The sequence below is a fragment of the Balaenoptera musculus genome, chromosome 9, assembly GCF_009873245.2.
Source record: "Balaenoptera musculus isolate JJ_BM4_2016_0621 chromosome 9, mBalMus1.pri.v3, whole genome shotgun sequence".
NCBI classification, from domain to species: domain Eukaryota; kingdom Metazoa; phylum Chordata; class Mammalia; order Artiodactyla; family Balaenopteridae; genus Balaenoptera; species Balaenoptera musculus.
In genome coordinates, this window is record NC_045793.1 from 5,185,764 (window position 1) to 5,210,151 (window position 24,388).

The 24,388-nt window shown below is 37.4% G+C and overlaps 1 protein-coding gene across 1 annotated transcript in view; it reads left to right on the top strand.

The window, feature by feature from the left end:
* KMT2C (lysine methyltransferase 2C) overlaps positions 1-24,388 on the top strand; it is a 277,011-nt gene that overhangs the window by 74,646 nt on the left and 177,977 nt on the right. The window contains 1 exon segment of the mRNA XM_036863101.1: positions 1,506-1,594. Coding sequence (XP_036718996.1) covers positions 1,506-1,594 — 89 coding nt within the window.

Here is a 24,388-nt window from a genome sequence, read left to right on the forward strand (position 1 = left end):
TAGGGCTTCCCTGGTGGCGCAGTGATTAAGAATCCACCTGCCAATGCAGGGGACACGGGTTCGAGCCCTGGTCCGGGAAGATCCCACATGCCGCGGAGCAACTAAGCCCGTGCGCCACAACTACTGAGCCTGTGCTCTAGAGCCCGCGAGCCACAACTACTGAGACCCGCGAGCCACAACTACTGAAGCCCGCACGACTAGAGCCCGTGTTCCACAACAAGAGAAGCCACCGCAGTGAGAAGCCCGTGCATCACAATGAAGAGTAGCCTCTGCTCACCACAACTAGAGAAAGCCTGCGTGCAGCAACGAAGACCCAACGCAGCCAAAAATAAATAAATACATAAAATTAAAAAAAAAAAGATTTAAATAGGTTTCCTGTTGTTTAAAACAGCCTTTTTTGCTTTACCTTTTCATATTATTTTTCTCTATTCCTTATTGTTTTCAAGTCTAAGTATTTTTCAAATAAATACTGTGTTCGTTTGTACTTTTTCTTTTTAAGTAGTGAAATAATTTAAAGCTCTGAAATTATCTGAATACTGCTTTGTCAATTTCTAAGGTTTTTTTTTTTTATATGTAATGTCTCTTTTTTTTTTAATGTGTTTAAAAACTTCTTTTGACTCATTTCTATCCTTTATGAGACCTCAAAAACCTTAAAGGTCTTTTGTTTTTTTAATTGCATTGGGTAAGGGAATTGTACTTTACCATGATTCTTTTTTTTTTTTAAACATCTTTATTGAAGTATTGCTTTACAGTGTTGAACATTGCAATGTTGAACATTGCTTTACAATGTTATGTTAGTTCCTGCTGTATAACAAAGTGAATCAGCTATATGTATACATATCTTCCCATATCCCCTCCCTCCCTATCCCACCCCTATAGGTGGTCACAAAGCACCGAGCTGATCTTACCATGATTCTTATGTTTATTTTACTTTACTGAAATGTTTATAAATTAAAATTCGTCACACTTGTAAGGCAAGTGTGATTAGATCATGCTTAATAGTTAGATTTTTTGTTTTTTGGGGGGTGGTTTGCAGGAGTGTGCCTCACTTTCTCCTTAAGGGGTAGGTGTCTTAAAAATGCAGACATCTGGACATCACTCCTCAATTTCATTAGATATAGAGGTGTAACCTGGTGTGTGAACTTTGAACCCACTAGGTAGTTAAAAACCACTACTGTAGACAGAGGGAGTGATCTCAAGTTCTGGTAAAAGAGGGGAAAACCTAGCCTGGAAAATACTTACAGAAGTTATGATGTTACAGAGTTACAGAGTTATGATGACACAAACATATTAATATGGGCCTCTGTCCCCGCATTTAGGTATAAGGAAGGGCTGAATATGTGGGAAAAATGACTGTAAAGTGTGATATTTACTATTTGATATGGTAAAGTGAAGGAAAAATTGCCTAAATTATTTTGTGTACCTTCAACTTGTGCTTTATTTTGAGTATAATTCTAAGCTTTAATGTGTAACATTTAATTATATGTTTATTTCTTTGTCCATAGGCCTCGAAGTAGAGGAAAAAGTACAGTGGAAGATGAGGACAGCATGGATGGGCTGGAGACAACAGAAACAGAAAATACTGTGGAAACAGGTTTCAAAACTTAATTAAAAAATTTAAGAATTTACAGAATAATTTGTACAGTTAGCAGTCGTCTGTACACCGAGTTCTAAAACTTCCATGTGCTAGAGTAGTTTAATAAGTAATGACAAAGTGAAAAAACTGAGTTTTCTTCCTTTTTTTCCCCTAAAGCTCTGATTTAGTAGAAATCGTTTAATCTCTGTAGAGAAATATTTTATTAAAGCAGAATTAAAACTGGAATAAACAGTAATTCCGGGCCATTCGTATGATATCTCACGGGAGATTTCTGGCTTATGAACCATCTGGTGTTTGTTTATTGTGTTAGCATATATGTGAGGAAAAAATATGTTCCATTAGCAAATAATACTGTGAAATGCTGGGTGAGACCAGAGCAAATACTTCCTAGTCTACTGGACTTTTAGGTGCCTTAAATAAGCTAATGTGTGTTTTGCATCTGCAAAAGGAAAATAGAATAGGTTGCCCAAAGTAGTTTCCAAAATTTATACCAAGTTAGTGATTTAGTGAGCTGTCAACGGGACTAGGTTTCATATTGTATTCACAGGATATCTATGCGAGATGGTCTGTCATTGTCAGTATTTTTACAGTTGTTGTTTAGACATAGTTGATAGGCTTTTTCTCTGATGTTGAATGTCACCACCTTGATGCTTACAGAATGTCATACAGTTTTTAGAGAAAATTAGAAATTGCTGTATCTTTTATAATATAATTTTCCATGGAATACTTTTGGTTGTCAAATGTGTTGCTATTATATGCCTGTAATTCTTGGAAAAGCCTTCAGAAGTTCTGCAGTTCTCATTCCTTTTTCCCATAGAGTCTAGTTAAGTAGAGTGACAGGAGAGAAGCTTGGAAGTTCAGAATTGTACATTTTACCCTTTGGTGTACATTCATTAACACATTATTTATTTATTTTTATAAATTTATTTATTTTATTTATGTTTTTTTGGGCTGCGTTGGGTCTTTGTTGCTGCGTGCAGGCTTTCTCTAGTTTCGGCGAGCAGGGGCTACTGTTCATTGCGGTGCGTGGGCTTCTCATCGCAGTGGCTTCTCTTGTTGCCGAACCTGGGCTCTAGGTGTGCGGGCTTCAGTAGTTGTGGCGTGCAGGCTTCAGTAGTTGTGGCTCGTGGACTCTAGAGCACAGGCTCAGTCGTTGTGGCGCACGGGCTTAGTTGCTCCGCCGCATGTGGGATCTTCCCGGACCAGGGCTCGAACCTGGGTGCCCTGCACTGGCAGGCAGATTCTTAACCACTGTGCCACCAGGGAAGCCCCTCATTACCACATTACTTTAAACTTGGATTTATATAAGTTATCCACTAGTTATTTTTCATAGATTTTCCCCTTAATTTAAATTTTTCTTTACTTTGTACCGTTAGTTTCTTGTGAAAAGTTTTTTGTAATTTTAAGTGACATTTGCGGTGTAACGATTACTTGCAAGTCCCTTTAAGCCAGTGCTCTAAGACTGTCCACAGGTCCTGTTTTGTTGCACTTACCAGAAGTCTCCCTGAGTACTCTGTCTTATTCTCTGAAGATTTAGCACGTCCCTTTCCATTTTCCTCTCCTTCTCCCATTGTCAATTTTAATAATCTATTCAACACCCAGACCTCGTAGCTCCTTGACTTCCTCAGAATCCTCTTCTCCCGCCCACCTCAGTCACTCATTCTTATGGCCAAACTTTAGCCTTTATCACTGTATCACTTACTAGGACACTTGCTGTTTCACTTCCAAAATCTGTTTCAACTGTCCTTACTATACCTCTTCTTTTACTAGCTCACTTTTTCCTAATACCCACACCACAGTAATTCTTCAGACACACTGAATTCTCCAACTCAGTGATCTTACTGATGGGGTTTGTCAGCCTCCTTTTCTAGTTCAGATTCTGTGATCCATTATTGTAGTCGTTCTGTTATGCACCCTAAACTCTTTTGCCATCCTCCCGCTATTTTGCTTTCATAACAAAACTCAGACTCTGCATTTTGGCAGCGAGAATGGCTGGAGAAAACCATAAACTTGCTGACTGGTGGCATTTTAAACGTATGACCTCACATCTCAAGTGGGTCGTGATTGCTATCCTCCACTCATTCTAGTCTACTTAGAATTCCCTCTCCCGTTATCAGGGACAATTCTTTCACCACCTTTTCTTCTCCCTTCAAACTTCTAACAACTCATTTTTCATTTTTCAGTTGATGATCTTGATTATTTCAATGAAAAAAATCAATAGAAGCAAGCAGGAAAGAAATTCCACATTCATCCGCAATCAAATCTTCTTTCCTGCTTGCATGTCTGTCCATCTATTTTATTATACCTTCCTAACTTAAAGTGGGATGAAAAGTCTCTGGGGTCATCTACAGCCAACTCTTCTACCTGTGTCCCGGATACTGTCCCGTTTGCGCCTTCAGTTTTCCTTGGTTTCTGGTATCAAGAATTTCCTTTCTCAGTGAATCATTTCCATTAGTATTAGCATTTGTTGCAGTATCACCCTTCTTAAACGTAAGTAACTTCTCGTGGTCAGCTACCCCTTTTAGCTACTATATTGCATCTTTGCTCATCTTTATAGCAAAAGCGCTTGAAAGAATTGTCTATACTTATGGTTGTTACTTATTTTTGACCATTTTTTCATGAACCTACTCCAGTCAGGCTTTCTTCCTCCCGCTCTCCCAGAACTGGTTTTGATTTCATATTGCCAAAACCACTGTTGAGTCTTTGTCCTCCTTAGGTATTCAGTGTCATTTTCACACAGCTAACCACTTTCAGGAGGAAAACTTTTTTTTTTTAATTTGGCTTTCAGGACACCACATTCTCTTGCTTTTTCTTATCTCACTGATCTCTTCTGCTCATCTCACAGATTAGGTGGTCTCATTTAGTTCAGTTGCTTTAAATATTATCTATGTGTTGGTAACTCTAAAAATTATATTACCAGCTCTTTTCTTGCTTTGAACACAACCAGTATCTTCAGCTTACTTCTTAACATCTCCTCTTAGATTCTTAAGAGGGTCTCAAACTTAATGTGTTTTCTGTGGAACTGTTTACTGTTGTCCCGAAACCTTCTATTCGTCCAGTGTTCCCACCTCAGTAAATGACATCGTGTATTGTTCAGGCTTGAAATACGGAGCCTGTTGGAAAATGCTTTGGGCTTTACCTTGATAATCCTGCCTGATTTCAGTCACCTCTCATCTCCTCCTCTGCTGTCACTACAGAACTAGTCACCACCACTGCTCGTGTGGACTGTTGCAGGAGCTTCCCAACTGGTCTTGCTGCTTTTACTCTCACTCCATTCTAGTTTTGTTCTTCATGTAGTAGTGGAGTGAGCTTTTAATTAAAACCCAAAGTAAGAGTCTTTTATTTCCCTTCTGTAAACTATTCAAGGCCTCCAGGGATACTTAAAATAAAACCTAAAGTCCATGTATGATCTTCAAGCTCTGCTGACCTTGGCTACCTGTCCAGCCACATCTCCTGTCTTCCCCTTGCTCTCTGGGCTCCAGCCATATTCCTTTTTCAGGCACTTGAACTTTTTGTCTTCTTTGCTTGGAACGCCTTTCTCCCAGATACTCATGGAACTTTTTGCCGTACGTTAGTCAAATTTCTACCCAGTGCTGTCTTGTTGGAGAGGCCTTTCCTGACCAACCTGTTGAAAAGCAGCACTTGTCGTGCTGTATCCTCTTCTCCTGCTTTACTTTTCCTCCTAGTATTTAACAGATATGACATTATATTACATATTTGTTTGTGTGCCTTTCACACTAAAACATAAACTTCATGAGGTCAGGGATTTGTCTTGTTCATTGATTTATTCCCAGTTCCAGGCATATGATAGGCATTGATGCCATATATATATATATATATATATATATATATATATATATAAAAATATACATATTTATCTTGTCCTTCCGTATGAAAGTTAAATAAAGCCAATTGTGTTAGTCTTTGCTCTGTCTTTGTGCTTGGAAAGACCTTTGTCCAGTTCCTTTAGTGAACACATAGGGCAAGGAGAATAGTAAAGAAAAGGATAAAGAACAATTGTTAAAATTACCAACCTGCAAGCAAAGAGAAGAAAGAGTTTCGTAAATTTCTAATCGGTTTAAAAGCACATTCCAGTAGACTGCAAGACTTTGACATCTCTGCACGTCTCCAGGCCCAGGATTTATTGGAAGGTCTCTTACTCTGTGAATTGTGTGCCTTGACACATTTCTTTAATGATCTGTAGTAATTTAAGAGTATTTATTAAAATGAGTACTCTTTTAAGGTGTGTGTGGGGGGTGAGGGTAAGTGATGGGAATGAGTATCCTGCAAGTGGTCATTGGGAAAGTAGCAAGAATTCTCACAAGTTTTTATGGTAAGAAAAATCCTCCCTTTTGGAGGTGGTGCGACCGTTGCCAGTTCTGTGTCCATTTTTCTTTATGGCTAAAATCAACTTGAATGAAGTGCTAGTTACTTGAGGAGAGAAATTCCACTTTTCTTTGAGAGTCATTATATAATCAGGGCTTTGCAAACTTGTTTTAGTTAATTGTAATTAGTTAATTATGATTTAGCTAATTATAATTAAACCTTTTTTTTTTTAAACTGCTGAAGTTGTCATTGTGTGGCTAGTTGGGGCCCCTTTTTGGCTGGCTTCTTAATCCTTTTTAATATCTCAAAATGTTTCAAAGCTATTGCTCGTTGGCAAGAATGTTTTTCAGGCCCATCTTTAATACTCTCTGCCTCAGGATATGAAATCGCCTACTCTGTAAGACTACTAGTTCTTTTTAGTGGAGAATAGTATGAGAGATAAAAGTCTAGGCTGTTAGGGATGCATATCACATTTTTTCTGTTGAGCATTAGTTATGTTAGTCCATTCTAGTGATATACTAGTAATGACATAGATGTGAGGCTGTATACATGCTTATAAATATCAGTTCACATTCATACTTTCAGTTTACCACTAGCATAATTTTTTAAATAGACTTTAGTTTTTAGAACAGTTACAGGTTCACAGCAAAATTGAGTGGAAGGCACAGATATTCCCCATTTACCTCCTGCCCCTACACACGCATAGCCTCCCGTTTATCAGCACTCCCACCAGCATTGGTGCATCTGTTATGATTGATGAAACTGCAGTGACACAGTATTTTCACCTTAAGTCCATAGTTTACATTAGGATTCAGTCTTGGTGGTGTGCATTCTGTAGGTTTGGGAAGAATGTATAATGACATGTATCGATCAATATAGTATCATACAGATAATTTCACTGCCCTGAAAATCCTCTGTGCTCTGCCTGTTCATCCTTTCCTCCCCTCTAAGCCCTGGCAACCATTGTTCTTTTTTCTGTCTCCATAGTTTTGTCTTTTCCAAAATGTAATATAATTGGAATCATACCATATGTAGCCTTTTCAGATTGGCTCCTTTCACTTAGTAATGTACATTTAAGGTTCTTTTCATGGCTTGAAAACTCATTTCTTTTTATTGCTGAAAAATATTCTGTTGTGTGTATGTATAGCAGTTTATCTGTTCACCTACTAAAGGACACCTTGGTTGCTTCTAGGTTTTTGCAATTATGAATAAAGCTGCTGTAAACATTTGTGTGCAGAGTTTTGTGTGGACATAAGTTTTCAGCTCCTTTGGGTAAATACCAAGGAGCATGATTGCTGGGTCATATGGTGAGAGAATGTTTAGTTTTGTGAGAAACTGCCAAACCATTTTCCAAAGTAGATGCACCATTTTGCATTCCCACCAGCAGTGAATGAGCGTTCCCGTTGCTTCACAGCCTCACCAGCATTTGGAGTTGTCAGTGTTCTGGATTTTGGCCATTCTAATAGGTGTTTAATAGTATCTCATTGTTTTAATTTACACTTCCCTGATAACATATGATGAGGGATATCTTTTAATATGCTTATTTTCCATCTGTATATCTTCTTCCACTACTCTGTCTGTTAAATTCTTTGACTCATTTTTTAATCAGGTTGTTCATTTTCTTATTTTTGAGTTTTAAGAGTTCTTCATATAATCTGGATAAGAGTCCTTTATCAGATACGTCTTTTGCAAATATTTTCTCCTAGTCTGTGGCTTGTCTTTATGTATCTCTTGGCAATGTTTTCTGCAGAGCAGAAATTTTAAATTTTAATGAAGTCTATCTAGTGTATCAATTATTTCTCTCATGTATCATGCTTTTGGTGTTGTATCTAAAAAGTCATTGCCAAACCCAAGGTCATCTAGATTTTCTCCTATTTTATCTTCTAGGAGTTTTATAGTTTTACATTTCACATTCTGTGATCCATTTTGAGTTAATTTTTGTGAAGGGTGTAAGGTTTGTGTCTAGATTCTTTTTGTGTGTGTGCTTGGATGTCCATTTGTTCCAGCACCATCTGTTGACAAGGCTGTCTTTTCTCCATTGTATTGCCTTTGCTCCTCTCTCAAAGATCAGTTAACTGTATTTATGTGGGTCTATTTCTGGGCTCTCTGTTCTTTTCTTATTTTTGATTACTGTAGAAGTAATCTTGAGATCAGATAGTATCAGTTCTCCAACTTTGCTCTTCTCCTTCAATATCATGTTGTCTCTTCTGGGTCTTTTGCTTCTCCATATACATTTTAAATATATACATTTTTATTATTATTTTTTAATCAATTAATTAACTTATTTATTTTTGGCTGTGTTGGGTCTTTGTTGCTGTGTGCGGGCTTTCTCTAGTTGTGGCAAGCGGGGGCTACTCTGTTGCAGTGCGAGAGCTTCTCATTGTGGTGGCTTCGCTTGTTGTGGAGCATGGGCTCTAGGCACACTGGCTTCAGTAGTTGTGGCGCGTGGGCTCAGTAGTTGTGACGCGCGGGCTCTAGAGTGCAGGCTCAGTAGTTGTGGCGCATGGGCTTAGTTGCTCCGCGGCATGTGGGATCTTCCCGGACCAGAACTCGAACCCGTGTCCCCTGCATTGTCAGGCAAATTCCTAACCACTGTGCCACCAGGGAAGTCCCCATATACATTTTAGAATCAGTTTGTTGATATCCACAAAATAACTTGATAGATTTTGATTAGGATTGCATTGACTATAGATCAAATTGGGAAGAACTGACATCTTGGTAATATTGACTCTTCCAGTTCATGAATGCAGAATAACTCTGTTTAGTTCTTCTTTGATTCTTTCCATCAGTTTTGTAGTTTTTGTCATGTAGATCTTGTACATATTTTGTTAGATTTATACCTAAGTATTTTTGGGAGGAAGTGCTAATATGAATTTTTTTTAAAAAAATTTAAATTTCACTTGTTCATCGCTGGTGTATAGGAAAGTGATTTACTTTTGTATATTAACCTTACATCCTGAGACCTTGCTATATAGACAAGGAGTTTTTTTGTTGATTCTTTCAGATTTTCTATGTAGACAGTCATGATGTCTTTGACTTTGAAGTTTTTTGTTTCTTCCTTTTAAATCAGCAGTAGCTGGAACTTCCAGATGATGTTCAAAAGGAGTTGTGTGTGAGAGGGGGATATCCTTACCTTGTTCCTGATCTTAGTGGGAAAGCTTTTAGTCTCTCAACATTAAATATGATGTTGGCTGTAGGTTTTTGTTTTTGTTTTGTTTTTTTTTTTAAATTTTTATTTTTGGCTGCGTTGGGTCTTTGTTGCTGTGCGTGGGCTTTCTCTGGTTGCGGCCAGTGGGGGCTACTCTTTGTGGCAGTGCGCGGGCTTCTCATTGCAGTGGCTTCTCTTGTTGTGGAGCATGGGCTCTAGGCACACGGGCTTCAGTAGTTGTGGCGTGTGAGCTCTAGGGCGCAGGCTCAGTAGTTGTGGCGCACGGGCTTAGTTGCTCCGCGGCATGTGGGATCGTCCCGGGCCAGGGCTCAAACCCATGTCCTCTGCATTGGCAGGCAGATTCTTAACCACTGCGCCACCAGGAAAGCCCCTGGCTGTAGGTTTTTTGTTAGCAATTCTTTATTAAGTCGAGCAAGTTCCCCTCTATAGTTAGTTTACTGAAAGTTGTTGCTGTTGATGTTGTTTAAAATCATGAATGGGTGTTTGATTTTTGTGAGATGATTTTTCTGCATCTATTAATATGATCATGTGATTTTTCTTTTTTAGCCTATTGATATGATGAATTACATTAATTGATTCTCTAATGTTGAACCAGCCTTGCATACCTGGGTTAAATCCCACTTGGTTGTGTTGTGTAATTCTTTATATACATTTTCAGATTCAATTTACTAATATTTTGTTGAGAATTTTTTGCTATGTTCACGAGAGATACTGATCTGTAGGTTTTTGGGGTTTTTTTTCGTTGCAATGTCCTTGTCTATTTTTGGTATTACAGTAGTACTGGCCTCATAGAATGAGTTGGGAAGTATTCTGTCTGCTGCTGTCTTTCAGAAGAGATTGTAGAGAATTGGTATAATATCCTCCTTAACTGTTTGGTGTAATTTACCAGTGAACCCATTTGGGCCTGGTGCTTTCTGTTTTGGAAGCTTATTAGTTATTAATTAAGTTTCTTTAATAGATACAGCCCTGTTCAGATTGTTTCTTCTAGTGGTGAGTGTTGGCAAATTATGTCTTTCAAGGAGTTGGCCCATTTCATCTAGGTTTTCAGATTTGTGGGCATAGAGTTGTTTGTAGTATTCCTTTATTATCCTTTTAATGTCAATGGGACCTATAGTGATGGCCCCTCTTTAATTTCTGATGTTAGTAATTTGTGTGTGTCCTCTCTCTTTTTCTTAGTTAACCTGGCTAGAGGCTTATCAATTTTACTGATCTTTTTAAAGAAGCAGCTTTTGGTTTCATTGATTCTTCTCTATTGATTTCCTGTTTTCAGTTTCATTAATTTCTGCTCTAATTTTTAGCTTTTTAAAAATCACTTTCTGCTTACTATGGATTTAATTTGCTGTTCTTTTTCTAGTTTCTTAAAGTGGAAGCTTAGTTTATAGAGTTTAGATTCTTCTTTTCTTTTTTTAAAAACAATTATTTATTTATTTTTTATTTATTTATTTTTGGCTGCGTTGGGTCTTCGTTGCTGTGCACGGGCTTTCTCTAGTTTTGGCGAGCGGGGGTTACTCTTCGTTGCAGTGCGTGGGCTTCTCATTGCAGTGGCTTCTCTTGTTGTGGAGCATGGGCTCTAGGCACGTGGGCTTCAGTAGTTGTGGCACACAGGCTCAGCAGTTGTGGCTCACAGGCTCTAGAGCACAGGCTCAGTAGTTGTGGCACACAGGCTTAGTTGCTCCACGGCATGTGGGATCTTCCAGGACCAGGGCTCGAACCCGTGTCCCCTGCATTGGCAGGCGGATTCTTAACCACTGCGCCACCAGGGAAGCCCCCTTTGTTTCTTATATATGCATTCAATGCTGTGAATTTCCCTTATTCCCATTGTGGTCTGAGAGCAGACATTGTATGATTTTTATTATTTTAAATTTGTTTCAAGGCACAGAAACAAATGTACTTGGTCTGTTGGTAAATGTTCCATCTGATCTGGAGAAGAATGTGTATTCTGCTATTGTTGGATGAAGTAGTCTAAAGATGTCCATTATATCCAGTTGATTGATGGTGGTGTTGAGTTCAACTATGTCGTTACAGATTTTCTGTCTGCTGGATCTATTTTTGATAGGTGGCTATTAACGTCCCCATATATAATAGTGGATTCATATATTCGTCCTTGTAGTGCTATCAGTTTTTGCCTCATGTATTTTGACACTCTGTTGTTAGGTGCATATGTATGTGTTAAGGATTTTTATGTGTTGTTGGAGAATTGACCCTTTTATTATTATGTAGTGTTCCTCTTTATCCCTGATAACTTTACTTGTTATGAAGTCTGCTGTGTCTGAAAGCTTCTCCTGCTTTTTTTTTTTATCTGAACAAATTTTCAGTATTCAAGTATTACAGTATTATTAACTATAGTCATCATGCTGGTACATTAGATCTCCAGACATATTCATTCTGTAAAACTGCAACTTTGTACCCTTTGACCAACAGCTTATTTTCCCCACCCCCTGGTAACTACTGTTCTTCTCTCTGGCCAACTTTACATTTTTTATTAGAATTTTTACTTAGTTTGTTAGTTTTTCTAGGCTATAGACTTTTCAAAGTCCCACTGGAGGGAACTTTCCCCAGATTGTCCCTGGTACATCAGTTCCATTCTTAAGAGTCGAGAGTCGGTGAGCATTTGCTTGAATCCTTCCTTCCATATTTTAATTAATACAAGGTTAAATGACACATTCAGACTGTATCGTTAACAGTTTTATCCAGCACTCTTAGTTCATACTAGACTTCAGTCTTGCCCAGGGTACCTCATTTCTCACAAAGGAAGAACATAATCAAACTGGGTGCATGCTTGTGTCTTGGCTTTCACTCTGTATAGACGGGTCTCTCAATTATCCAGGTCTTCTTTAAAGAATTACCTCAACTCTTCGCTTTGTGAATACCCACCCCAACTCCCTTTTCAGAAGTTCTGCCTTGATCATTAGACTTCACTAAGCCTATTTCTCTAGAGTTTTTGCATAGCCCGAAGTGTCTGTACCTTAATTCTATGTGGAGACATTTTTAATTGATACTGTGTTTTACCTGAAAGTCTAGACATGATATTTAATCATTCTTTATTTCTGAATGAGTTTAGCAGATCTGGAGGCAAAACTTCTCACTAAAAGCCCTAAGAAGGGGAGCTATTATAAATGATACATTAAGAAAACAAAAAACAAAAAAAAACTGGCTTCCAATTGTACATAACTAATATATAAAAATATGATTTATATCAATATTTGTATGTTTGCTTAAACTTATTTGTATCATATCAGTTGTAGAAACTTTTGTGTATGTCATTTCCAACTTATGGAGTAAATGTTTAATTAGTTTTTATTAATTACTTAAACCAAAAAAAAAGGTGTTTAAGGCTGGATTTTGTTTTAACATGATTTCTAGTGTTTTCCCTAGGTTTCGATATTATTTTTATTATCCGTATTTTCTACATGGTTTTTAATTGTAGTTTTGGTCTCCTCTTTGACTTCTGAGCTGTTTAAGAGAGTTTTAAAAGTTTCCAATTGTTTGTGTGGATTTTATCCTTGAATTTTGTTATTCATTTCTAATTCTATTATATTTTGTTGGTTTTGTATACTTTCTACATTTTGGAATTTGAGGTTTTTTGACGTATTCATTGGCTTTGGAAAATTCTCAGCTATTATATATTCAACTATTGCTTTTGTACCATTCTTTGTTTCTTCTAATTAAATGTTCATTAGACTGTTTCACTGTGTTTGTTATCATTTACCCTCTCTTTTAAATTTTTTTTAATACTTTTGTCCCTCTGTCCTTTGTTCTAAATAGATCATTCTAGATAGATCTTACAGTTTTCTTATCCCCTTCTAACCGTCTAATCTCTTGTTAAACATAACAATTGAGTCCATCTATTATGCTTTAAAAGTTCTTTATTATTCTTTTTCAAGTTTGCAACTTTTTGTAGTTTTTAGTTCCCTCCTGAAAATTTTAATGCTCGGATTTTATTACCTTTAACATGGTAAATACAGTTGGTTTAAAATTTTTGTTTGATTATTGCAATATCTGGAGTCGTTTTGTTTCAGTTGTTTCTGCTCATTCTTGCTCATGTCATCTTGTCTCCTCATGTAACTGATTATCTATGCTTGTGTGCTGGACAATATAGTTGACAGTTTATTTGTAGAAATAGATTGATGATTTTTTTCCCCTCAAAGATGGTTTTTCTTTGATTTTTTTTTTTTTCCCTGGTACCTAGGGGCACTAGTATTTTAGGAACATCTCAGTTCAGTATCATGTCTCTCTTTTCTGTTCCAAGCATGTAACTCAAAGCTGTGCAGCAGTCCTTGCAGAGATTGATTTCTGGTTCACTTTTCCTGTTGACGTCCCTAACTTTGGGGTTCCTGCCACCGTGAGTTCCCATTCCCTGGATGGTTGTAGACTTCTAGGATTATCGATGAGTCTGTTGAAACTCACAGTGCGTGCTCTTGGTTGCCTTTTCCTGAGCAGCTGATACCCCCATGGGAAATGCAGTCCTGAATACCAGGCTCACCTTCCTCTAGTAATTCTTTACTACCTTGTTAGTTTTTTGATGCTTTTAAGACATTTTTACTTTCAAAAATATTTTACTCAGTTTTCTTGTCTTCAGTGGGAGGGTTGTTTCAAATTACCTGGTCTGCTGTTAGTGAAGTAGATGTTCTCTGGAGTTTTCTCTGCGTTCTTTTTTTTTTGAATTTTATTGTATTTTTTTATACAGCAGGTTCTTATTAGTTATCCATTTTATACATGTTATACATTTTATACATGTTAGTGTATACATGTCAATCCCAATCTCCAATTCATCCCCCTGGCGCCGCCTCCCGCTTTCCCCCCTTGTGTCCATAGGTTTGTTCTCTACATCTGTGTCTCAGTTTCCTCCCTGCAAACGGGTTCATCTTTACCATTTTTCTAGGTTTGACATATATGCGTTAACATACAATATTTGCTTTTCTCTTTCTGACTCACTTCACTCTGTATGACAGTCTCTAGATCCATCCATGTCTCTACAAATGACCCAATTTCGTTCCTTTTGATGTCTGAGTAATATTCCATTGTATATATATACCACATCTTCTTTATCCATTTGTTTGTTGATGGGCATTTAGGTTGCTTCCATGACCTGACTATTGTAAATAGTGCTGCAGTAAACATTGGGGTGCATGTGTCTTTTTGAATTATGGTTTTCTCTGGGTATATGCCCAGTAGTGGGATTGTTGGGTCATATGGTAGTTCTATTTTTAGTGTTTTTTTTTTTTTTTTTTTTTTTAATTTATTTATTTATTTACATTTATTTTTGGCTGTGTTGGGTCTTCATTTCTGTGTGAGGGCTTTCTCCAGTTGCGGCGAGCGGGGGCCACTCTTCATCGCGGTGCGCGGGCCTCTCACCGTCGCGGCCTCTCCCGTTGCGGAGCACAGGCTCCAGACGCGCAGGCTCAGTAGTTGTGGCTCACGGGCTTAGTCGCTCCGCGGCATGTGGGATCTTCCCAGACCAGGGCTCGAACCCATGTCCCTTGCATTGGCAGGCAGATTCTTAACCACTGCGCCACCAGGGAAGCCCTATTTTTAGTGTTTTAAGGAACCTCCATACTGTTCTCCATAGTGGCTGTATCAGTTTACATTCCCACCAACAGTGCAAGAGGGTTCCCTTTTCTCCACACCCTCTCCAGCATTTGTAGTTTGTAGATTTTCTGATGATGGCCATTCTAACTGGTATGAGGTGATACCTCATTGTAGTTTTGATTTGCATTTCTCTAATAATTAGTGATGCTGAGTAGCTTTTCATGTGCTTCTTGGCCATCTGTATGTCTTCTTTGGAGAAATGTCTATTTAGGTCTTCTGCCCATTTTTGGATTGGGTTGTTTGTTTGTATAATATTGAGCTGCATGAGCTGTTTATATATTTTGGAGATTAATCCTTTGTCCATTGATTCATTTGCAAATATTTTCTCCCATTCTGAGGGTTGTCTTTTCATCTTGTTTGTAGTTTCCTTTGCTTTGCAAAAGCTTTTAAGTTTCAGTAGGTCCCATTGGTTTATTTTTGTTTTTATTTCCATTAGTCTAGGAGGTGGATCAAAAAAGATCTTGCTGTGATTTATGTCAAAGAGTGTTCTTTCTATGTTTTCCTCTAAGAGTTTTATAGTGTCCGGTCTTACATTTAGGTCTTTAATCCATTTTGAGTTTAATTTTGTGTGTGGTGTTAGGGAATGTTCTAATTTCATTCCTTTACATGCAGCTGTCCAGTTTTCCCAGCACCACTTATTGAAGAGACTGTCTTTTTTTCATTGTATATCCTTGCCTCCTTTGTCATAGATTAGTTGACCATAGGTGCGTGGGTTTATTTCTGGGCTTTCTATCCTGTTCCATTGATCTATATCACTGTTTTTGTGCCAGTACCATATTGTCTGGATTACTGTAGCTTTGTAGTATAGTTTGAAGTCAGGGAGTCTGAGTCCTCCAGCTCTGTTTTTTCCCCTCAAGACTGCTTTGGCTATTTGGGGTCTTTTGTGTCTCCACACAGATTTTAAGATATTTTTGTTCTAGTTCTGTAAAAAATGCCATTGGTGATTTGATAGGGATTGCACTGAATCTGTAGATTGCTTTGGGTAGTATAGTCATTTTCACAATATTGATTCTTCCAATCCAAGAACACGGTATATCTCTCCGTCTGTTGGTGTCATCTTTAATTTCTTTCATCAGTGTCTTATAGTTTTCTGCATATAGGTCTTTTGTCTCCCTCAGTAGGTTTATTCCTAGGTGTTTTATTCTTTTTATTGCAGTGGTAAATGGGAGTGTTTCCTTAATTTCTCTTTCAGATTTTTCATCATTAGTGTATAGGAATGCAAGAGATTTCTGTGCATTAATTTTGTATCCTCCAACTTTACCAAATTCATTGATTAGCTCTAGTAGTTTTCTGGTGGCATTTTTAGGATTCTCTATGTATAGTATCATGTCATTTGCAAACAGTGACAGTTCTACTCTTCTTTTCCGATTTGGATTCCTTTTATTTCTTTTTCTTCTCTGATTGCCGTGGCTAGGACTTCCAGAACTATGTTGAATAATAGTGGTGAGAGTGGACATCCTTGTCTTGTTCCTGATCTTAGAGGAAATGCTTTCAGTTTTTCACCATTGAGAATGATGTTTGCTGTGGGTTTGTCGTATATGGCCTTGATTATGTTGAGGTAGGTTCCCTCAATGCCCACCTTCTGGAGAGTTTTTTTCATAAATGGGTGTTGAATTTTGTCAAAAGCTTTTTCTGCATCTGTTGAGATGATCATATGGTTTTTATTCTTCAATTTGTTAATATGGTGTATCACATTGATTGATTTGCGTATATTGAAGAATCCTTGCATCTCTGGGATAAATCCCACTTGATCGTGGTGTATGATCCTTTTAATGTGCTGTTGGATTCTGTTTGCTAGTATTTTGTTGAGGATTTTTGCATCTATATTCATCAGTGATATTGGTCTGTAATTTTCTTTTTTGTAGTATCTTTGTCTGGTTTTGGTATCAGGGTGATGGTGGCCTCATAGAATGAGTTTGGGAGTGTTCCTTCCTCTGTAATTTTTTGGAAGAGTTTGAGAAGGATGGGTGTTAGCTCTTCTCTAAATGTTTGATAGAATTCACCTGTGAAGCTATCTGGTCCTGGATTTTTGTTTGTTGGAAGATTTTTAATCACAGTTTCAATTTCATTACTTGTGATTGGTCTGTTCATATTTTGTATTTCTTCCTGGTTCAGTCTTGGAAGGTTTTACCTTTCTAAGAATTTGTCCATTTCTTCCAGGTTGTCCATTTTATTGGTATAGAGTTGCTTGTAGTAGTCTCTTAGGATGTTTTGTATTTCTGCGGTTTCTGTTGTAACTTCTCCTTTTTCATTTCTAATTTTATTGACTTGAGCCCTCTCCCTCTGTCTTGATGAGTCTGGCTAATGGTTTATCAATTTTATCTTCTCAAAGAAACAGCTTTTAGTTTTATTGATCTTTGCTATTGTTTTCTTTGTTTCTATTTCATTTATTTCTGCTCTGACCTTTATGATTTCTTTCCTTCTACTAATTTTGGGTTTTGTTCTTCTTTCTCTAGTTCCTTGAGGTGTAAGGTTAGATTGTTTATTTGAGATTTTTCTTGTTTCTTGAAGTAGGCTTGTACTGCTGTAAACTTCCCTCTTAGAACTGCTTTTTGCTGCATCCCATAGGTTTTGGATCGTCGTGTTTTCATTGTCATTTGTCTCTAGGTATTTTTCAATTTCCTCTTTGATTTCTTTAATAATATCTTGGTTATTTAGTAATGTATTGTTTAGCCTCCATGTGTTTGTGTTTTTTACGTTTTTTCCCCGTAATTGATTTCTAATCTCATAGTGTTGTGGTCAGAAAAGATGCTTAATATGATTTCAGTTTTCTTAAATTTACCGAGACTTGATTTGTGACCCAAGATGTGGTATCTCCTGGAGAATGTTCTGTGCGCACTTGAGAAGAAAGTGTAATCTGCTGGTTTTGGATGGAATATCCTATAAATATCAATTAAATCTATCTGGTCTATTGTGTCATTTAAAGCTTCTGTTTCCTTAGTAATTTCCTGTTTGGATGATCTGTCCATTGGTGTAAGTGAGGTGTTAAAGTCCCCCACTATTATTGTGTTACTGTTGATTTCCTCTTTTATAGCTGTTAGCAGTTGCCTTATGTATTGAGGTGCTCCTATGTTGGGAGCATATATATTTATAGTTGTTATATCTTTTTGGATTGATCCCTTGATCATTATGTAGTATCCTTTCTTGTCTCTTGTAACCTTCTGTATTTTAAAATCTGTTTTATCTGATATGAGTATTGCTACTCCAGCTTTCTTTTGATTTCCATTTGCAAGGAATATCTTTTTCCATCCCCTCACTTTCAGTCTGTATGTGTCCCTAGGTCTGAAGTGGGTTGCTTGTAGACAGCATATATATGGGTCTTGTTCTTGTATCCATTCAGCGAGCCTGTGTCTTTTGGTTGGAGCGTTTAATCCATTCACGTTTAAGGTAATTATTGATATGTATGTTTCTGTTACCGTTTTCTTAATTGTTTTGGGTTTGTTTTAGTAACTCCTTTTCTTCTCTTGTGTTTCCCACTTAGAAAAGTTCCTTTAGCATTTGTTGTAGAGCTGGTTTGGTGGTGCTGAATTCTCTTAGCTTTTGCTTGTCTGTAAAGCTTTTGATTTCTCCATCGAATCTGAATGAGATCCTTGCCAGGTAGAGTAATCTTGGTTTTAGGTTCCTCCCTTTCATCACTTTAAATATATCATGCCACTCCCTTCTGGCTTGTAGAATTTCTGCTGAGAAATCAGCTGTTAACCTTATGGGAGTTCCCTTGTATGTTATTTGTTGTTTTTCCCTTGCTGCTTTCAATAATTTTTCTTCGTCTTTAATTTTTGTCAATTTGATTACTATGTGTCTCGGCGTGTTTCTCCTTGGGTTTATCCTGTATGGGACTCTCTGCACTTCCTGGACTTGGGTGGCTATTTCCTTTCCCATGTTAGGGAAGCTTTCAACTGTAATCTCTTCAAATATTTTCTCAGGTCCTTTCTTTCTCTCTTCTCCTTCTGGGACCCCTATAATGCAAATGTTGCTGCATTTAACATTGTCCCGGAAGTCTCTTAGGCTGTCTTCATTTCTTTTCATTCTTTTTTCTTTATTCTGTCCCGCAGCAGTGAATTCCACAATTCTGTCTTCCAGGTCACTTATCTGTTCTTCTGCCTCAGTTATTCTGCTATTGATGCCTTCTAGTGTATTTTTCATTTCAGTTATTGTATTGTTCATCTCTGTTTGTTTGTTCTTTAATTCTTCTAGGTCTTTGTTAAACATTTCTTGCATCTTCTTGATCTTTGCCTCCATTCTTTTTCCGAGGTCCTGGATCATCTTCACTAGCATTATTCTGAATTCATTTTTTGGAAGGTTGCCTATCTCCACTTCATTTAGTTGTTTTTCTGGGGTTTTATCTTGTTCCTTCATGTGGTACATAGCCCTCTGCCTTTTCATCTTGTCTATCTTTCTGTGAATGTGGTTTTTGTTCCACAGGCTGCAGGATTCTTTTCTCTGCATTCTAATATGTGCTAGTTTATGTAAATTTTGGGGGGCACTTGAATAGAATGTATAGTCTGTTTTGTTTCCTTGGGTAGTGTATGAAACTTGATATCCATTTATTAGAGTCTACCAGCCAGGATATTGTTATTAAAAGTAAAATAACTCGGGGCTTCCCTGGTGGCGCAGTGGTTAAGAATCCGCCTGCCAGTGCGGGGGACATGGGTCCAAGCCCTGATCTGGGAAGATCCCACATGCTGTGGAGCAACTAAACCCATGCGCCGCAACTACTGAGCTTGCACTCTAGAGCCCGCAAGCCACAACTACTGAGCCTGCAAGCCACAACTACTGAAGCCCGCGTGCCTAGAGCCCCTGCTTTGCAACAAAGGAAGCCACCGCAGTGAGAAGCCCACACACCACAACAAAGTGTAACCCCCACTCGCTGCAACTAGAGAAAGCCCGCGCATAGCAACAAAGACCCAACACAGCCAAAAATAAATAAATAAAATTTAAAAAAAGTAAAATAACTCGAATTCCAAGAAAGAATGAAATCTATGGGTCATGTACTTTCATGTGTTTGAGTTGGCTTAAGTCAGGCTCACTATTGTCACAAAATTCCTGGTTCATTGCATCTCTCTGCCTTTTTTTTAGTCAGCTTCATCCTGTGGCTGGCTCCCCTTGATGGAAGATGGTTGCCTGCAAACTTGGGTACTACATGATTTCTTGTCCATATCCCTGGAGAGGGAGCATGACTCTGTGTCAGCTAAACAGAATTCTAGGACCAGTTTTTATCATATGTCTATCGCTGACCCAGTCTGTTTCAAAAGTAAACCAATCTCTGGTATCCAAGTACAATAGTCAGAGTTCACACCTAGAGTTAGCAATAGGAGCAGCATGATGGCTTCAGTGGCAGAGAGGCATGAAATGGGTGCCAAGGGGGGTACCATGTAGGTCATGGTTATAGATTCTGTTTGGAGGTCCTCCACTTGCTTCTTAACGTTTTATCTGCTTCCTTTGTTAAGGGCTGGGGCTGCTTATTTTTTCTTCTGCTTTGATTGAGCTGCTTTGATCTGTAGAATCCATCCTTCGTTTCAAGAATGCTTTTTTCTATAGAATCTTCGAATATTTTTTTCCATTCAGTCTATTTTCTTTGTTAAGCAGTAGTAATTATGCATGTTTGTTGTATGTGTTATTCTTTTTCCTTGACTAATCTTCCTTCATCACTTTCACTGTTTTAGATTCTTCTGTTTTCTCCAGCCCATCCACCACATACCAACATTGTCTTCAGAATTATTGTTGCTTCATGGGATCCTCTTGTTTTCAGTTCTGCAATTATTTTGATTTCTTCAATTTCTTTGCTCCAACTCACACTCAACGTAGTAGTGATTAGTGGTAGTTCAGGTTCTGGAGCCACACTGCCTGTGTTTGAATCCAAACTCCTCTGCTTAATTGTGTTTTTGAGCAAAGTTCCTTGACCTCTTACCTTGCCTCCTCATCTGTAAAATGGAGATGATGATAGTAGCTGTGTTTTGGGGATACCCCTCCATGGGTCCCTTGCACCTGACACATCTTGTTGTGTATGCCAAGAACGGAAGGCCTTGACCACTCCTTATCTGGGCCTTTTCTCAGGGTTGTGTTTGCAGTGAGCAGCCTTGTAGAATGAGGGTGTGTCTCCCTCTGGGACAAAGAGCAGGGTTGTTTAATGCTTACTATAAAAGCAGTGGTTTCCCACACTCTTCGTTCCTTGTAATACAGTTCAGTGTGAGTGCAGGAGTCCATTGGGGCCTGTGGTTTTGCCCCGGTGACACTTGGGGCCCAGAAGGGAACTGACAGCAGTATCCTCATGCTTCTGCTGCTTGCTGTGCAGTGAGTGACACAGTCCTTTTGTCTTCGATCCAGGAGTCTTGTGTCTTCCGCCAGCATCCATGAAACAGTAACAGACTAACTTACTAGCTTGTGTAAAGTCCTAGGCCTGGCAGCCGTCTTCATAAGGTTGTTGTGAAGTTTAAATGAGTTAATGCGTTTAACCACCTACAGCACTGCCTAGGACATAGTAAGCACTTACTAAATTTTAGCCATGAAGATGTTTCTTTAAATATCCTCATATTATTTGCATTGGATTTTTAGGCCTAAATAAAGATAAGGCTCAGAAGAAGATTAAGATTGCTATAAATATCCATTATTATATGGTGAAGATGTATATTGTAATTTGTTGGGTTTATTTAGTTTCTTTTATTAGTTGTGAAAAATGAGTATCCATTAAAAACACATTTTTAAAAAGTCATATAGAAAAACTAAAGGAAATATTTTTAACTAAATAAAATGTCCAGAGAGCAGTTGAATTTTAATAATTACTATCCTAATTAACATCACTGTGGTTTTGAGGTCTTGATAAGTATTGGAGTCTTTTTCTTAATTCTTTTATGCTTACATTAAAAAATCATTAAAAGTATAATAGTAACGTACATTTGTGAAAATTTATGAAACTATAGGTAAGTATAAAGAGAATAAGTTAGCTGTAAAAGTATTAGCTTCTAGGGAACCACTGTTTGACATTTTTGTGTATTTATTTATAGTTGCTTACATTTTAAAGTCTTTACATGCCCTCTGAAAGTGGTGACTGTCTTGATATTAATGAGTGTCAAGTAGTTTAATGAATAAAGATAGAATAAGTAAAATATTTGCTATTTATCATGTGCTTATTCTTTAGCTTTACAGCACATTTTGGATGTAGTGGATACATTAGATTCAGTGAGCCACACACCACTGGAAAACGTAACTGTCGGGATGCAGACTTTGTTTTGAGCACCACTGTTCTAAAGAAGGAAAGGACATGATTACACAGTTTCTTAGATATGCTTTCTTTTGTAGTCTTAGTACTATAAAGGAAGCAAGGAAAGTATTGCCAATTCTGGGGAGGTAAAGGAAGTTAGGAGAGAGAAAAATAATTTTTATTCTACTTAGTAGTTGACTAAATCATAGAAGCATGCGGTTTGGATAACTAGTAGAAAAATGGATGTTCGTGTTGAGTAACGTAATTACCAAATATTAGCGCATTTAAAAATTTATATTTTTCTGTGATTTTTCTAACTTATGTGTTTGTATATAATAAGATTTATCTGCTTGCTTTGTATTACACAGTGTTTAATTAATCAATTAAACAATTACTGAACATCAGGTTTTGTGATAGGCTCTGGTTTGTAAAACAGACAAAGTAGCTGCTTTCATAGAGTATATAGTCTAGTGGAGTGCTGTCTAGTGGTACACTTTTTTGTGTCACTGACCCCTATGGCAGACTCTTTTCCAAATAATGTTTTAAAACTAATAAAATAAAATTGCAAAGATAAATAGTTATATTGAAATATTACCAAAATAGAAAAAAGCGAAATTTGTAATTTCATATTGTGTTCTTTATTTACTCTTAAATCATAAAATCTAATTTATAATTACGGTAATTTTGAAGTAGTGATGAGGGTAAGTGATATTTTTGGGATATCTGCAAGCATTGGATGTGATAAAATATCTGCTTTCTATTGGTGACAGAGACATGAGTATGGCTATACAACTCTGCTTGTGCGTATATTTATGATGAAATGGGGTATTTTTAGAATTCTAAATCTCAGAGGTCAGTAAAAATAAAGATGTAATTTCTCCCTCCAGCATGCTAGAACCCCTTATTAAATACAGTCTAAAAACTAAAAAGATAGGATGCTTTGCTTTTAGTTTTTTTTTTTTTTAATTGAAGTATAGTTGATTTACAGTGTTGTGTTAGTTTCTGGTGTACAGCAAAGTGATTCAGATATATATATATATATATATATTTCATATTCTTTTCCTTTATGGTTTATTACAGGATATTGAATATAGTTCCCTGTGCTATACAATAGAACCTTGTTGTTTATCCATCCTATGTATAATAGTTTGCATCTGCGAATCCCAAACTCCCAATCTATCCCCCCTGCCGAACTATAAGTCTGTTCTCTATGTCTGTGAGTCTGTTTCTATTTCATAGATAAGTTCATTTGTGTCATATTTTAGATTCCACATATAAGTGATATCATATGTTATTTGTCTTTCTCTTTCTGACTTACTTTGCTTAATATGATAATCTCTGGGTATATCTATGTAGCTGTAAATGACATTATTTCATTCTTTTTTATGGCCGAGTAATACTCCATTGTATGTATATACCACATCTTCTTTATCCATTCATTATTTAGTTTGTTTCCCTGTCTTGGCTGTTGTAAATAGTGCTGCTGTGAACATAGGGGTGCATGTCTTTTCAAATTATAGTTTTGTCCGGATATATGCCCAGGAGTGGGATTGCTAGATCATATGGTAACTCAAGTTTTTTGAGGAACCTCCGTACTATTTTCCATAGTGACTGCACCAATTTACATTCCCACCAACAATGTAGGAGGGTTCCCTTTTCTCCACACCCTCTTCAGCATTTGTTATTTGTAGACTTTGATGATGGCCATTCTGACTGCCGTGAGGTAGTACCTTATTGTAGTTTTGATTTGCATTTCTCTAATAACTAGCGATGTTGAGTAAAAAGATAGGGTGCATTGAAAGAATGCACTGTGTATTCGTAAGGAGGCCATAATTGGACTCTAGAGTATTTTTGACATCTTATAATCTATTACTCTGTCATGTTGGTGAGCTTGCTGAATATATTTGTAGGATACATACAGCTCTTTCAAAGAATTATTTAACCTTTGGGGGGAAAATTTCATATTGACCAAGATCAAAATATTTTATTTCCATGAACTTTGCTGTGAGGTAAATGTTCTTACTACTTCATAATTTTATTCAGTAGTTCTTAAGAAGTAAAGAGAAAAACTCTGTATTTTCAACTTTCATCTCATTCTTCATATTCAACAAATGATTCCTCAGTAACATGGTCCTAGTAAAATATTAACATTTCTGTTTAACATGAATTTATTCATAAAACTTATGAGCTATGATCAGATCAGATATCGTGCCAGGCAGTGTGTAGTAGTGGAAAGAGCACCCTTGGGCTTCGGGGTTACACAAATCTGATTGTGTATCCCAGCTTTGCTTCCTGTTAGCTATGTGACCTCAAGCTTGTTTAACTTTCAGACTTAGTTTCCTTATCTTTTTTTAAAAATAAATTTATCTTTTTATCTGTCTGTGTATCTATGGCTGTGTTGGGTCTTTGTTGCTGCACGCAGGCTTTCTCTAGTTGCAGTGAGCGGGGCTACTCTTCGTTGTGGTGCACGGTCTTCTCATTGCGGTGGCTTCTCTTGTTGCAGAGCATG